The sequence below is a fragment of the Nanorana parkeri genome, unplaced genomic scaffold (assembly GCF_000935625.1).
Source record: "Nanorana parkeri isolate BGI_ZX_2015 unplaced genomic scaffold, ASM93562v1 scaffold2372, whole genome shotgun sequence".
NCBI lineage: Eukaryota > Metazoa > Chordata > Amphibia > Anura > Dicroglossidae > Nanorana > Nanorana parkeri.
Genome location: NW_017308640.1, coordinates 18,425 through 35,660, shown reverse-complemented (window position 1 = coordinate 35,660; position 17,236 = coordinate 18,425). Strand labels below are relative to the sequence as shown.

At 45.9% G+C, this 17,236-nt stretch overlaps 1 protein-coding gene across 1 annotated transcript in view; it reads right to left on the bottom strand.

Moving 5' to 3' along the window:
- The window catches only part of OSGEPL1 (O-sialoglycoprotein endopeptidase like 1), a 37,770-nt gene extending 21,275 nt beyond the window's left edge, over nt 1-16,495 (bottom strand). The window contains exons 1-3 of the mRNA XM_018573415.1: nt 16,420-16,495; nt 3,049-3,282; nt 1,380-1,767 (exon numbers count right to left, since the gene is read on the bottom strand). Of these exons, the coding sequence (XP_018428917.1) occupies nt 1,380-1,767; nt 3,049-3,245 (585 nt within the window). The 5' untranslated portion in view covers nt 3,246-3,282; nt 16,420-16,495. The remainder of the gene's footprint in view (nt 1-1,379; nt 1,768-3,048; nt 3,283-16,419) is intronic.
- Between the last annotated feature and the right edge of the window lie 741 nt (nt 16,496-17,236).

Below are 17,236 nucleotides of genomic sequence, written 5' to 3'. Positions count from 1 at the left end.
TCCACCCCCCTCCACCGGTGCCGCCGTAGGGTTCCCGGGCTCCACTGTCCCCCATGCGAGCCCGGGGCCAGCATGGTGGGTCTCCCCTGATTAATTGGAGGGAGATCAGCAGGCTTCCATAGGCTGATCTCTCCTCCGATCACTGGACCCAGAAGTGACGTGCATTACATAACTTCTGGGTTCACTGTGCACATTCTCCGGCTCCTAGAGCCAGAAGAAGCTGGTGAAGTAGATCTCTGCTTCATCAGCTTCCTTGGGGGTCCCTAGGTAACATTAGGTGTCTGAAAGACCTCTGATGTCTTTCAGAGGACCTGTCACAATATATTTGCTATTACATAGGGGGCTTGTTAGCACCCTATGTGATAATAAAGTTGAATGTAAAAAAAAATAAAGTAATAGATAAAAAAAAATAAAAGAAAATTTTAAAGTCCCCCGCCCCCACGTACAACACAAACATGCGTCGGAGGCGCTTACGTGCAAAAACTGCGCCACACATTTAACATATGGCTGCGAGTGTCGGCGTGAGAGCAATAATTCTAGGCCCATCAATCACTGTTAACACTAAACTGATGAGCAGTAAAAGTGCTTAAAGCGTTGCCTATGGGAAATTTTGGTTATTGTAGTTTTTTGCGGTTTCAAGGATGCATGCAATTATAAGGCTTGGCATGTTTGGTATCTAATTACCCGACATGACCCCTTGTTTTATATCGTACCAAAAAATTGGGTATTCTGTTTCTCTGCACTAAATTCCATTTTAGTGTGTATTATCCTAAAAATACTGGTTTGATAAACATTTGCGCAAATACAGCGAGACATAAAAAATAGCAACTAACATCTTTTTATTCTACATGGCCTCTGCTTTCAGAAAATATTTTTTGGCTGTTTTCTAGCCAAAAATTCAGATTTTATCATGTGTGTGCAGATTTAAGACATTGCTCTGGGCTGCAAGTGGTTAAAATCCATGACATTTTAGACTGGGGTGTCAGAAGATTTCATACTTTTAAAGGGTGCAGTGACTGAATAAAGGTTGAGAAACACTGGGTTAAAGTGTATGTCCAGTCAAAACACTGTCTTGGATAGAGTGGGGGCAGGTTAGAGAAGCACTGTCTGGTTTCTACTGATATCCAGGGCTCTGAGAGACGACTTCTCCTCACTTCTGGTCCTGCTTTTAACAGACAGAAAGTGAGAGGAACTCTCCCAACAGCAACACAGACAAACAATTTTTTTTGTAGAATGGAGGAAGGCTAGGACCCCTGTCAGAGCTTTTTTTCTCTCACTGTTACACATTTCTCACACTTCCTGACATGTAAAAACGTTTCAGTATTTGTGATGCACTTGGTTTGTTTAAGCTGTACATTTTTCTGTAAAAGAAATGATACCTTGTCCAGAGAGTCGCCTGGTGCTTCATCTATGGACTGTCCAAGCAACAAAAAATCTGATACTCCATTGGCTACAGCCAAGAGGCAATGTCCTCCTGAAATCAGCAGTACCAAGAATGGGAACTCTACTGGATGCAACAACCGAACAGTCAAGGCATGAGCTTCCATATGGTGTATAGGTATAAAAGGCTTATTATACTGTTTTACCAAATTTAAACTGTATATTAGGCCAACTCCAAGACTCAGAGCCAGTCCAGGCTTCACGGTTGTGGCGATAGCTGAAAGCTTACTTGCTGAAATCCCACTAGAAACAATGGCTTCATTAACAACTCTATCAATGTTGTCTCTGTGAAGCTGCTGTGCCACTGATGGAATAATGCCACCCGTCCTGTATTGGAAGACATTGGAAAAAAAAAAATCTCACTTCATAGCTAGCCATATGTAGCATCATAACAGAGAAAAAGAAATCGGTTACATTTTGTGGTTTAAAGTATACCAGTCATGAGAGACGAGCAGAAGCTAGCATTGCTGGCTTCCTTCTAAAAATGCGATTTGCCTGGCTGTTTCTGACCTCAATATTCTTAATTACAGACTAAAACATCCATGTTGTAAATGAGTGTCAGAATTCTTTATCGCTATTGTTTCTCCAGGTCAGTGGCTTAGAAACACTGAACTAGAACAGTGGACTAGCTTGGGTTAGGTTTCTATTTTCTAGAATGTACTCCATGCAGACTAGGTGTAGTTGGGGGTACTGTTTCAGAGAAAATGGAGAGCTGAGAAACCCCATGCCACAAAGAAATTCTTCAGTGTCGGTAATGTTAGAAAAATTTCACCTTTCTGAACCTCTAATATACTGTAGACTTTACTACCGCTGAATATTGGATCCGGATCATCCGCATGCACTAAAGATGAGCATGGGTGTACAAGGTATTAGGATGTTTGTAATAGCTACCCCGCTGTCTATGACATCCATTTCTTTAGAGTTTGTAATCTGCCTTTCCAGGCAAACTGTCAGTCTTCACTGTAATTTCATTGCAAATTACAGAACTCTGGGAATGGTTATCTCTACGTTCTTCAAGGTTATCTCTACGTTACCTTAACTCCAAAGTGAAGACTTCCAATACAAAAAAAAAAAGATTAAAAGGCAATAGGCTGCAGTAGCAATTTACCTTAAAAGCTGACCTAAACTCCATTTCCCCATTGTCCACCACCCCAATATTATCTCTTTTAAAATGAAAAGAGGTTCCCTTCACGTACAGATGTCAAGACAAAGTAAAAGCAAGAGCTGTGTGAAGACTAATACATTTAGAAATCAAGCATGTGTCCCCTGTGCCCTACCAGGTTGGCAAATGGGCCTGTACATCACATAAGTGACCAAAAAGGGGGCTCAGGCAATGGGGGCGGGTCAAGATTGACTTTTACAGGAAAAGATTTGCAAATCACTGTAGCTGCCTATATACCTGGATTCCTGATTGATTCTAAGCATACATTTTATCATCATATGCCTGGTTTGAACTGCTCAAGTTTGTGACAGGTTAACTTTAAAATGAATTCTAATTAACAAAAAAATGATCACCTTCTATCTTGCACATAACTACACCATAAATAGAGGACATAGTATATTTACACATCATTCAGATTGCCCCCAGATGAAGAATGACCTACTCACTTTAAGTGAACATCTTTCTGAGACAGAAGAGCTTCTCCAAGTATGTTTCCATGTTCATCAACAACTGCAGCCCCGGTATCATCACAGCTTGTTTCTATCCCTAGAACTACTCTGGGACATGTCACCATGGAGCGCACAGATATAAGTCCTTTCCACGTGGCCAGGGAAGTCCTGTGCATATTAATTAATCGAGCCATCCTTTACTGTGGCGGTTCATCTGTAGCTGGGGAAAATCTAAAATAAGCAAAACATTAAATATTAACAATGTACTTCTCTAATAAATGTATTTTACCATCTAGGGAAAAATAGGTACTGTCATTAACAACCAAGTACTTATTAAAAGAAAATGATCTGTTCACAGTAAATGTACCGGGACAAGTCAAATTGGCTATTTCCAGTTCCGTACACTGAGTTTAAGCTCACTACATTAAAAGCATTGACCCACTTTGTTATCAATAACATGGTTCTGTCCGTACAGAGTGTAGTGATGCATGAAATGCCACTGTTACAGCATGTTCAAAATCTAGAAGGAAGAGTAAATCTTTAACATGCCATGTCCACTTAAAGATAGGCTGTTACTTAAAGAGTGCCCACACTTTTACCTCTGTGGGCCTCAACCAAGGACATAAACCCTGCCCATCCATCAGCCTACTGTCCAGTAAGTATCTCTTACTAGTTAGCAAGACATTCTCAATAGACAAGGAGCCTGTGAGTAGTCAGGGCTTATACCCCACATTGAGTTTTCTACATTAAAAAGTGAAAGTAATCTCAGGCACAGGTGTTTTTCAACCACTAAGGGCCCATTCGCACCAAATCCGTTATCATCCCTTTGGATACCAACGGAAGATAACCTGAAAAAAGGTACGGATGTGAATGGGACCAGTTCACACTGCTCTGTTTCTGTGTGCTAAAAAAAGTAGACCATGCTTTACTCTTTTTCAAACACAGCGTAACGTAATGCAATAAAAGTGTCAAGAAAAATGGATGTAATCGCAAAGCAACGGAAGTCAATGGCAGTGAATGGAGGTTAAAACTGCAAGTCAACGGGCCTCCGTTGGGGTCGGGGTTCTGCGGTCTTTAGGGATAACTGGGAACAATTGAACTAATAAAAGTTCAGCACAAGAAGTTAACAGATGGCAAGATCAACAGGTATTTTTTGCTAGAAATCTGCCACAAAAACACTTTCAACTAGATATTTAAAGGCATAATACACTTTTTATACCATGTTCCACCCATATTTGGATTGTACACTAGAACAGGGTGCCAGTCCGCAGCCCCCTCAACCTCAACCCATCCTCCCTTACAGGGCTGGATTTACCATTAGGCAGAGTAGGCAAGTGCCTACAGGCGCCCTCCATGATGTGCAGCTACCAACTCTGTCCAATTCCTGGAATTGTGTCAAGATGCAACACCGGCAACAGCAAGGAGGGTGCATTCTGCACAAAATTAAACCCGCTGCCGGCTTTCGCAAATGCAGGGGAAAGACCCCGGCGCTGCGTAAGGCTGCCCTGTAAAACACCTGTCTGATGGGCATTTAGGGCAGCCTTACACAACACCGAGGTCCTTCTCTACATATGTTAAAGCTGGCGGGTCCCACAGCAGCTAATGGCACCCCAGTCGTGCCAGGCAAATCACGTACTTTACACCCGCGATACCACCCATGCAATTGAACACGATCGCGGCTAAAAAAAAAAAAAAAGCTGTGCGTCGCAAAAACGGGTACGTGCCTTTTTTTAGTGATTGCCGCGCGGATGTTACCCATTGAAATCAATGTGTGCAATTGTGCGCAATATCTGAACCTAGCCTTAGGCTTATTCTTTTTGTGTATAATTAATAATTATTCAGTTTTGAATCAATAAAAAAGAAACACTAAAGGTCTCGTTCACACCTAGGCGTATTGCATATGCGCGACCGTCGCATATCCAAAGTAGTACATGTACCTTTTTAGGCGTGTGCCGTTTTGTAGTGCGTTAAGGATGGGCGGAAATACGCCAAGGTGGGAACGAGACCATTGAATACAATGGGATTTAGATTTTTCAGCATTTTGTAGAGCGTTCGTCGAGCGTAGAACGCGCTACAAAACGTTCAGGTGTGAACGAGGACTAATACAAACAGTGCATGGTATATGGTGTTCATTTGTCACAGGGTCAGCTCGCAAACACAATGAAAAAAAAAGTATAATTGAAAATGTGTAACATATATAGATCAGATATATGGACAGGTGGAGAAGTAGAGTCTATACAAGTTGTACACATGTCCAGGGCTAAGAATATAAAAGGACTCCATTCCTGATACAGAACAACGTTTTCCTAAGCTTACAGGCTGGCTTACAGTCAGCCTTTCACAAACAAAGATCAAAAACAGCAAAATACATTTTTTTTTCCCATTTAAGATTTTTATTTTATTGAACATAAGAAAAGAAAAAGGCATACATGTATTGTGATCAAACATATCACATCTTTCCGGCAATATGCCACACAACAAGCCAACTAATAGGATGTTGGGTGTCGTGATGGGAGGGACCTAAAGCTTGTCGTTATGGGTCTACTTCCATTGGGAGCATCGTCTCATACACTAGAAATGTGTTCCCTGAGGATCGGTAGGCAATTTACTTGTATGTTATTCTGCTAAGCGGTGGTGCGTGTGAGTTCTTCGCATACCTTTCCTAGGCAAAAGTGTGTCCATGGTGCCCATAGCCTAGAGAATTTGGTCACCTTGTCTAGTTTGATAAAGAGGAGTTCTTCCATTTCAGAGATATAATTTACCTGAGTGATCCATTCGGTAAGAGAAGGGGGCCGTGCCTCTCTCCATTGTCTCGGTATGACTGTTCGAGCCGCGTTAATCAAATGCTTACTGAGAGATTTGTGGGGCCCCTCAGTCTCCTCCTCACGGATATGGAGTAGGTAGGTACTTGGGCTAAAAATGAGCTGTTCCCCTGTGATCTGAGCAATAATATCGTGGATCTGTCTCCAGTAAGGTTGAAGAAGGGAACACTCCCAGAAGATGTGGATGAGTGTACCTCGTGCTGAGGTGCATCTCCAACAAGCCTCTGGTATTGCTGGGTCAAATTTGTGGAGGAGAGCTGGGGTTCTATACCATCGAGAGAGGAGTTTGAAATTTGTTTCCCGAGTCCTACAGCTCACTGAGCTTCTGTGTGCACCCAAGCATGCTGATTCCCAAGTGTCTACTGGGATCTCCTGGTTTAGCTCCCGCTCCCAGGTTGCGCGTAAGGTGGCGGTGCGAGTGGGCTTGGCGCACCAGACCATAAATCCACGACGTCAAGTGTCGAGAGGGACCTTCGCTAGAGAACGCCTTTTCAAAACTGGCCATGTCTCTAGCAAAACCCCCCCTTTTAGCTGGATTAATAAGGCAGTGCCTGACTTGCAGATAAATCCACCAAGGAAGCTGTCCTGACTTGGAGAGGGGAGCTAGGTCCTCTTTGTGGAGGAAGGCACTGCGTTTGAAGAATGAGTGTGCTGCTAATGGAGCTGAGGGCGTCCAGTGAGTGAGAAAGGCCGTTGTAGAACCTGGGGCAAAATCAGGGTTATGATTTAGGGGAGTCAAGGGACCGTCTAGTGTCGTGAGGGTGCCCCGTCTCTGCTGAGTGGTGAATTCTTGAAGGGATGCTCCAATTAGAGGGTGGATGGTGATGTGCCTGGGGCTATGTCGCTGATGAAGCCATGACAGAGCAGTCAAGGGAGGTGCGTTTTCCCAGTGTGTTTCCATAGCGACCCAAAGTTTAGAAGGTGCGTTGACATGCCAGTCGACAATCCGGCAAAGGTGGGAGGCCAGATAATATTCCAATATGTCTGGCACGTCAAGGCCGCCTAGGTGTTTGGGAGCCTTCAATAGTGACCATGCAATTCTCGGTTGTTTGTCTGGCCATATTAAGTGTTTAAATGCGGTCTCTTCTGAACTCTCTTCTAAACTTTGGGTCGCCATGGAAACACACTGGGAAACGCACCTCCCTTAGGTAGGTACTTGGGCTAAAAATGAGCTGTTCCCCTGTGATCTGAGCAATAATATCGTGGATCTGTCTCCAGTAAGGTTGAAGAAGGGAACACTCCCAGAAGATGTGGATGAGTGTACCTCGTGCTGAGGTGCATCTCCAACAAGCCTCTGGTATTGCTGGGTCAAATTTGTGGAGGAGAGCTGGGGTTCTATACCATCGAGAGAGGAGTTTGAAATTTGTTTCCCGAGTCCTACAGCTCACTGAGCTTCTGTGTGCACCCAAGCATGCTGATTCCCAAGTGTCTACTGGGATCTCCTGGTTTAGCTCCCGCTCCCAGGTTGCGCGTAAGGTGGCGGTGCGAGTGGGCTTGGCGCACCAGACCATAAATCCACGACGTCAAGTGTCGAGAGGGACCTTCGCTAGAGAACGCCTTTTCAAAACTGGCCATGTCTCTAGCAAAACCCCCCCTTTTAGCTGGATTAATAAGGCAGTGCCTGACTTGCAGATAAATCCACCAAGGAAGCTGTCCTGACTTGGAGAGGGGAGCTAGGTCCTCTTTGTGGAGGAAGGCACTGCGTTTGAAGAATGAGTGTGCTGCTAATGGAGCTGAGGGCGTCCAGTGAGTGAGAAAGGCCGTTGTAGAACCTGGGGCAAAATCAGGGTTATGATTTAGGGGAGTCAAGGGACCGTCTAGTGTCGTGAGGGTGCCCCGTCTCTGCTGAGTGGTGAATTCTTGAAGGGATGCTCCAATTAGAGGGTGGATGGTGATGTGCCTGGGGCTATGTCGCTGATGAAGCCATGACAGAGCAGTCAAGGGAGGTGCGTTTTCCCAGTGTGTTTCCATAGCGACCCAAAGTTTAGAAGGTGCGTTGACATGCCAGTCGACAATCCGGCAAAGGTGGGAGGCCAGATAATATTCCAATATGTCTGGCACGTCAAGGCCGCCTAGGTGTTTGGGAGCCTTCAATAGTGACCATGCAATTCTCGGTTGTTTGTCTGGCCATATTAAGTGTTTAAATGCGGTCTCTTCTGAACTCTCTTCTAAACTTTGGGTCGCCATGGAAACACACTGGGAAACGCACCTCCCTTGACTGCTCTGTCATGGCTTCATCAACGACATAGCCCCAGGCACATCACCATCCACCCTCTAATTGGAGCATCCCTTCAGGAATTCACCACTCAGCGGAGACGGGGCACCCTCACGACACTAGACGGTCCCTTGACTCCCCTAAATCATAACCCTGATTTTGCCCCAGGTTCTACTTTGGCAAGGTAGGGTCTGGGCAGTTTAATGGGGATCGTTTGGAATAGGTATATAGTAGTCTCGGGAGGATGTTCATTTTGATTATGGCTGCTCTGCCGAACCAAGAGCAAGTCAGAGGCCTCCATCGGTGTAGATCCCGAGATATGGTCTGTAGTATGGGTGCATAGTTCAAGCGGAACAACTCCGACGGGGAGGCTGGCAGGTGAATGCCTAAATATTTAACCGATGAGGGGGCCCAACTATAGGAGAAGGCGGCCTTCAGCTCTAGCACCACCTCAGGAGGTAGACCGATGTTAAGTGCTTCCGACTTAGAATAATTAATGGATAGGTTCGACAGTGTACCATATTCCAAGAAAAGGGACTGTAGTCTCTGTAAAGATTGCATGTGGTCATTAAAAAAGAACAGCATGTCATCGGCATAGGCCGCTACTTTGCGTTCGCGATCACCCATGCGGACGCCATGTATCTGGGAGTCAGCTTGTATCAGTCTGAGGAAGGGTTCCAATGTTAGTATGAAAATGGTAGGCGACAAGGGGCACCCCTGTCGTGTCCCATTCGTGATTTCGAAAGGGGGAGATAGGCAACCCATCGTACGAACTCTGGCCCAAGGACGGGAGTAGACCGCGCGGATCCACCCCAGCATGCAACGTCCCAGCCCTTGTCCCATGCGACCCTGTCAAACGCCTTCTCCGCATCAGTGGAGAGCAGGACTGCTTCCTTGTTGTGAGTTTCCAGCCAATGGACTATGTTAATGGCTCGGATAGTATTGTCCCTAGCTTCTCGGCCAGGGACAAACCCCACCTGATGGAGATCGATCGGGGAGGTCATGGATGGGAGAAGGCGGTTTGACAGGATCCTGGTGAACATCTTTAAGTCCACATTAAGTAGCGATATCGGTCTGTAGATGGAGCAGAGCTGTGGATCCTTCCCTTCCTTGGGTATGACCGATATGTGCGCTTCTAAGGTTTGGGCAGGGAGGACTGTGCAGTCGTCTATACTATTATATGCCGAGAGAAAGTGAGAAGTAAGGGTCCCTTGGAAAGTTTTGTAATATTGAGCCGGGAGGCCATCCGGGCCCGGGCTTTTACCCAGTTTGGTTTGAGATATAGCAACCGTCAGCTCCTCTATCATGATGTGTTGTTCCAGAGATTGGGCCAGTGTTTCCTCTAGATTTGGCATTTGCGATTTGTGTAGGAAGGCTTGAATGAGAGCTCGCCGTGCCTCCTGCGCCGCCCCGTCCCGAGGCTGGTGTGAGTCTAGATTATAGAGCTTATTATTATAGTTCTGGAAGCATGCCGCAATATCTGGGGGCAAGGACTCTACCACGTTTGTGGCTCTGCGGATGCCTTGAATGTGAGAGCGGTAGCTCTGAGTGCGGGTCGCTCTTGCCAGGAGCTTCCCACATTTATTGCCACCCTCATAATAAATGCCGTTTCTAAGAGTGAAGGCTCTGTGGAGTTTGGCATCCAGCAGAGCAGACAACTCCTTCCGGGCATCTAGAAGTTCAAGATAGGTCCCGCCGCCAGAGATTCCTTGTGTTGGGATTCCAGCCTAGAGACGCAGCCACACAGAAGCTGCAGACGCTCCATCCTCTACCTTTTCTGCTTGGCCGCTATCGAAATGAAACGGCCCCTGACCACGCATTTATGAGCCTCCCAAACCATCATCGGGGAGGGTACACTGCCAGCATTAATCTCAAAGTAGTTGCGTAAATCAGTCTCAATGGTGGAAACAACCCCCGGGTCTGCCAGAAGAGAGGAGTTCAGCTTCCAGGTGGACTGTCGGGGGGTGTAGGGTTAAGATAGTGAGGACCGGTGCGTGGTCAGACGTAGTAATGTTACCTATGAAGGGTTTAGTTATCTTTGGTAGGTCTCGTTGTGTGATGAATTCAGTCAATGCTAAAGCCTGATGAAGGGACCCTGCGCGGTCCCGAAAGCGCTTGTTTGGTCATATGACAAAAAACTTCAATAAATGAAGCTTTTGCGATCTTAAAAAGGATTGGTGTGCTGGTGACATTTCTACATTTTTGCTGACATTCGCGGCGCCATCCGCGGTCACTGCGAGCACCCCCCACTACAAGGGACAGATCGGTAAGGAGTGCGACAAGGATAGTACTTACTGGCGACAGGTAAGTCGCCAGAATCGCTTCTGTTGTAAAGCCGACAGTCGGCTCTACAAGTTTAAACAGACTCCCGGCGGCAAAAGTCGCTGGGAGTCTGTTTAAACAGCCCCGATGCTGGCGACGTACGTACTGTACGTCGTCAGTCACGAAGGGGTTAAAATCGCCTCAAGGATCACCATGCCCCTCGATACATCTGCCATTTTGCCAATAAACGTGGTGAAGAAACGGGCATGTTGCCGGTTTGGCAAGTAAACACAGGGAATGGTCAACAGTGTGTCAGCTATGGAGCCCATCAAGATGAGGTATCGGCCACCATCATCCTTTAGTTCTGTGTGTATTTCAAAAGGGCACAGAGCGGTGTATCAAGATGGAAACACCCTTAGATTTGTTAGAGGGTGAGGAGGCATGGTAAGCCAAAGGATAGCGATAGTTGCAAAGTTTGCTCACCTTCCCATGCTTGAAGTGCGTTTCCTGCAGGAGAGCTATAGACGCTCTATGGTGGTGTATGTCTCCCAGAATCCTAGCTCTCTTCTCTGGGGAGTGGAGGCCTCGAACATTCAGTGACATTAGGGCTAGGTCCGCCAGGCACGACATGGCAAGAGGCAGGTGGGATAAAAGTAGGCGCCTCTGTATTGGTTAGAGCTGCAACAATTATTCGATTAAAATCGACGATGGAAAACGTTGTCAACGTTTTCCATCGTCGATTCGTCGGCTAAAATTCAAATTTCCCACTCGCCGCTCACGCACGCTGCTTACGCCACGCCCATGTCAGTTAAGCCGCTCGCGCCTACGCTGGTATACCCGCTCACGCGATGCCGCGCCCACGCTGAGGACATGCGTCTGGCTCTCTCCTCCCGGAGAGCTTCCCAACTCGCCGCTGCCCGCCGACAACGCTGTCATTCAAGGTAAGTTGAGATCGGCCGGGAGCTTTTTAATGTTTCCTGTGTGTTGTTTTTTTTTTTAAAGCGGCACACTGCAGAACATTAGTAGCTAAAGAGGAACACCAAATCCCAGCAATAATACATTAAACAGCCTGTATAATGTATTATTGCTGGGATTTGTTGTTCCTCTATAGCTGCTGGTGTATTATACATTGGTATTCTGTAGAGCTGCAACAATTATTAGATTAAAATCGATAAAAATCGCCGATGGTAAACGTCAGCGTTTTCCATCGTCGATTCGTCGGCTAAAATGTAAATTTCCCACTCACGCCCGCCTGTTCGCAGCTCCATACATGAGTTACGCTATGCACGCTGCGGACGCCATGCCCACCGCGCACATGGCCGCCGGACACACGCCCGCAGAGCACGCCGCCGCAGCGACTTACAAGGGTTCAGAAACAGGTAAGGGGGACCTGTTTTAATGTTTCCTGTTTAAAAAAAAAAAGCGGCACACTGTAGAACACCAGCAGCTATAGAGGAACAACAAATCCCAGCAATAATATATTAAACACCCGGTATAATGTATTATTGCTGGGATTTGTTGTTCCTCTATAGCTGGTGGTATTCTCCATCGCGCTGTATAATGTATTATTGCTGGGATTTGTAGTTCCTCTAACTGGTCAGTGGTAATCTGCATTGTGCAGTATAATCATTATACAGCGCCAATGGAGAATACCACCAGCTATGGAGGACTACAAATCCCAGCAATAGTACATTATAGTATAATGTTGTACTATTGCTGGCATTTGTTGTATTCCTATATAGCTGCTGGTATTCTGCATTTCGCCGTATAATCATTATACAGCGCACTGCAGAATGCCACCAGCTATAGAGGACTACAAATCCCAGCAATAATACATTATATACAGTGCAATGCAGAATAACCCCAGCTACAGAGGACTACAAATCACAGCAATAGTACATTATAGTATAGAGAGTATTATAGAGAGTCATCTCGGGAAATAGTCGTTGCCAATGGAGTCTCCAGCATTGGACCCGGTCGCCTGGTGGGATTTCTGCTTCTTCTGTCTGCGGGAGCCAGGAGTATTTGGGTGGTGCTGGGTCCCTGCGGGCCGAGAAGGTTCAGGTGCGTTCGGCAGCATAGGGGACCGAGAGTGGGTCAGCGGAGAATATAGGTCTGAATACCAGTCAGGGATGATGACGTCCGGCAGGTCCTGTCTGGCACAGAATTCTCCAATATCTTCTGGCAGGCGCAGGGTCGCCGTTGTTCCCCTGTGGCTGGCCGTCAGGCTGAAGGGAAAGCGCCATCTATAGATGATGCCACGGTCTCGAAGGCAATCAAGCAGGGGGCGAAGTGCGCAGCGTTGTTGCAGGGTAATGGCGGACAGGTCCTGGAACAATTTCACCTCCCTACCGTCCAGGAAGACAGTTCCTCTTTTGTCGGGCTTTCAGCAGGATTTCCTCTTTCAGGGGAAAGCTTTGGAGACAGCAAATTATATCTCTGGGTGTCTCGTCTTGTCCTGTGCGGGGTCTCAGAGCCCTGTGTGCTCTCACCAACTCTATAGGTGATTCAGCGGGTCTGTCCAGGACATCATTAAAGATGGTCATGAGGACGGTGGGGATGGCCTCTGGCATGTAGGTTTCTAGCACTCCACGGACTCTGTTAGATCGTCTCCCCCTATTGTCCAGATCTTCTAGGTGGCGTCTCATCTCAATCAGACTGCGCACAGTGCAATTTTGTTGGGAGTGGATGGCCTTGATTTCCTCCCCTTGGCTAGCTTCGTTTGGGTCTCAGGTAGCCGGAGCGCTGTTAGAAAGCGGCCATTCTCCTCTCGGCGCAAGCCACGCCCCCAGCAAAATTAATTTTCTGCTTTTTATTAGGAATGCATCAATACCAGTTTTTCAGTATAAAAGTACAAGTAACCGATATTTTTTTTATCGGTACTCACCGATACCGTTGCAGTGTGCCCCAATTATCAGGAAGCCAGGCGGTGGATCATGACCCGCTGCTTCCTGATTGTCTGTGAAGCCGGTGCTCTATCAAACGAACACCGGCTTCACTTCCCGAGGCTGCCTGACTTTTTGACCAATCAGGAAGCCGGGCACCGGGTCATGAGGTGCCGGCCTGCTTCCTGATTGGCTAGGAAGCTGGCTTCACTTGTTGTTAAGCAGCCTGGCTTCCTGACCAATCAGGAAGTCGGAAGGCTGGTCATAACCTGCCACCCGGCTTCCTGATTGGAAAGGAAGCCGGCTCCATGCTCCCTCGGCACTGCCGGTTAGAGGGAGATCTCCCTCTGACCGGAAGATCCGGTAAATCGGACTCGCCCAAATACTCAGTATCGGCACCAATACCGATACTAGAATCAGTGCATTCCTACTTTTTAGACATTTGAAAATACCGGGACAGCTGACAACTATGAAGAAAAGAAGGCAGGGTCAGGTCTTTGGGGAATAAGAGAAATGAAGTGTGATTTGTACAGGCGATTTCTGTCTGTAGGAATGATGCAAAATTCTAGAAGACACAGATCTGAACTTGCACAATAGCATTCCAAAAAAGGACTGAAGTTGCTCTGAAAAGAAGTGAAATAAAAGCATTGGACCTGCAAGATTTATCCTATTGGTGTGGCTGGCCAACTAGGAGGTGAGTCAGTATACGTCAGTGGTTCTCAACCTGTGTAACCTCAGGACCCACATTTGTCCTTGGTCTTTAAGTCGCAACCCAACAATAATTTCATTTCCGAAACAAGAAGCCTAAACCCACTGTAAAAGGGGTTGCGACCCACTTTTGGGTTGCAACACATTGGTTGAGAACCAGGGGTATAGATGAACTGGCTACCAGAAGGGCAGCTTCTACAGTCCAAAGGATCTCCACTGTCTCCGAGGGTGTCAAATGGCAGGATTGTGGATTGAAGTGCCACACTCCATTTGCTATGGGAAGTACATTGGCTTAGTGGTTAGCACTTCTGCCTTGCAGCACTGTGGGTCCCTGGTTCGAATCCTGGTCAGGACACTATCTGCAAGGATGTGCTTGTGTGGGTTTCCTCCCACACGCCGAAGACATGCTGGAAGGTTGATTAGCTCCTATCTAAATTGGCCCTGTGTGTGCGCGCAATAGGGACCTTAGATTGTAAGCTCCTTGTAAGGGACTGATGTGAATGTGCAGTATATAAAGTGTAAATTGTTGTCGCTATATAAACTACTTGTAATAAATAATAGTCCAGGCACATCTTTATTTGATGTAGGGTTAAGGGGAAAGTATAGAAATGGCCAACGTGTTCCGTTGGTTCATACAAATACCCTCTTATTGGGGTTGACTAAGGGAGTATATGTATCAGGATGGCTTGAAATACAGTTTTGTCCAGTGTGTGAGAATGCATAGAACACTTCGGCAGCTGATTTGGTAGCCTATTCAGCTGCTGAAGAGTTCTGTGTATTTTCACACACCTCAATTTACAATTCTGCTATTTGCTCTGAAGGCAAAGGACCTTCTTATTCCTTATTAAATCCTGAACAAAACAAATTACCTGAACTGTTGCTGGCACCATATAGCAGGCAGAGTTGAATTCTTCAGCAACTCCCAAATCTCAGGCCGATCTGTTGTGCAAATATCTACCCAGCTTCTTGGGTCTTCATGCATAAAAGTAAAGAAAAAAAAAATCAGATTGCATTTAAGTTTTTAGGTTTGTGATGATCAGAAGTTTTTACAAATAAATGTTAAAGCTTAACTCTAGGCAAACAGCTATAAACACAGATAACATAAAAAAGGAGCTGTTTTATGTGCCAAAGAATATGTATTTCTGTCCATCTAGCTTTGACATTACACAGCCCTGCCACACAGGATTTCAGACCTGATTTGTTTTGGTTTCAGTTCAGTAACACTTACACATCTTGCCCCTCTCCCAGCCAGTGACCAGGCTGTCACTGTGCTCTCTCCTACTTTCACCATGCCCCTTGCTCTGTAACACAATTGATTGGCTCCTTCAGCTGCTTCTCTAAGCTCTGCTTTACAGACTGTACAGTAAACTGCAAGAGGCTGATACCAGGTTAAATTAAAGGTACCTACACTGCTTGTATTGGAAAAAATACACTTAAATGATGTTTTTCTAAATACAAAACTATAATAATTTTGTACCTGTATTATTTGCCTGGAGATCTGTCACTGCTCCAAGCCTGTGTGAAAATCCCAGACCTCTGGAATTCCAGATGCTGATCAATGAGAGCCCAACCATGGTCTATGATCTCTATGAACGTTTCACACATTACGGGCTTGGTCACAGAGATCTGTGTGATTAGGCCTATATTGGGTGAAACATTACAGAGTGGCATTCCGTGGTGGGGCTGCAGTGTGCTATATCCAAGTTTAATACAACTGGATGTGATGTCATCAGTGTGCGACTTCCTGCTGAGCGCTGCTTTAATTAGAACAAAGTTTCGTAGTACAATGCACCTAAAGCACTGATTTGCATTCACAACAAAAGTTGTCACCTGACTTTGTTTGCTGACCTTAGCAGTAGTCATACCACAATGCAGCGTTGAGGTGGCAGACGGTGCATTGTCTGCATGTTCATGCGGCACAACTCAACGCACTGTGGTGCATAGACTTGAAGTGTAATTTTGTAACACTTCAATAAAGTTAATTTTTAAAAAACAGGTAAACAGTGCCTTGTGTTGTAACACTGCAAAACTGATACCAGCCTGCAGCCTGGTATGAAGGAGCTCTAAAATTGTAACTTGTTGCCAAAGAGCAGTATTCAAAGGCGTTGTTTGTTTGTTTTTTTTATAGAAAAAAACCTTGTCTTATTGTTCACTAATGGCAATAGAGCAAAAAAAAAGACAGAATACAATAAGACAGGCTGCATTGTATCACACCTCCCTCTACTCAACCTGTACACACTGCCATCTGCTACTCTCACTTACATTCCTCTGTATTCGCTCAATCAACCGTCAACAACATATCCCAGCTCTGTGATTGGCTGAACCCAGCCGTGACCCCTCTGCTGTGCCCTCATCCTAAATCATATCTACACAAGTGCAGCAACAACTAGTTTCATGATGGTTCTAGAATACCCGGAAGATAGAAATAATGCCCAGCATAAAACTGAACACAAGTATGTGTCATTGTATCGTCTACATTTCAATACAGTACTTCAATACATCCCGACGAAGCACAAGAACATTCTCGGAGTCTAAAGCAGCACAGGAGAGAGCTCTGAGTGCATACGTGTTGACTTAAGAGCGTCATCGGCAAGCGGTGTGGATTACGGAAAATTGTTTTCATACTTACCGTAATTTTCCTTTCCTGGCCTATCCTCATGTCAGCATACCTATGGGTCAGCTCCGTTTCTGATCCCGCCCAGGACAACCCTTTCCTAGCCAATAAAAATAAGCTTGAGCTGGTCCCCCTTTCGTGTTCCCTTCTGGCTCGTGAAAGGACACTCTAAGGAGGGCAAAAAACTATGCTGACATGAGGATAGGCCCGGAAAGGAGAATTACGGTAAGTATGAGATAACAATTTTCCGGATTCCTGGCCTCCTCATGTCAGCATACCTATGGGACATAACTAGCTACCATGGGATGGGATAAAACCTTAGAAGAAACCAAAATTTAAAAGGCAAACCATAATAATCATAGACAATCTGTGTAATCTGCTCATAATAAATCATTCTAATAATTATGAAGACCAGCCGAGAGAACTGCTGCCCCAAAAGCCCCAGCTGATGAAGAAGAAACATCCAAATCGATAATGACGAATGAAAGTGTTTACAAACTTCCAGCTTGCTGCCCTGCACACCGCTTCTGGAGAAACTTTTGAGTATGCCACCCAAGATGCCGCCATCCCCCTTGTTGAATGTGCCGCATGTCCCTCAGGTTTGATTATCCAAGAAGAGATTATTCTTGGCCCTGCTGCTTTACCTTTCCTTGGGCCTACAGGATAAACAAAAAGCACC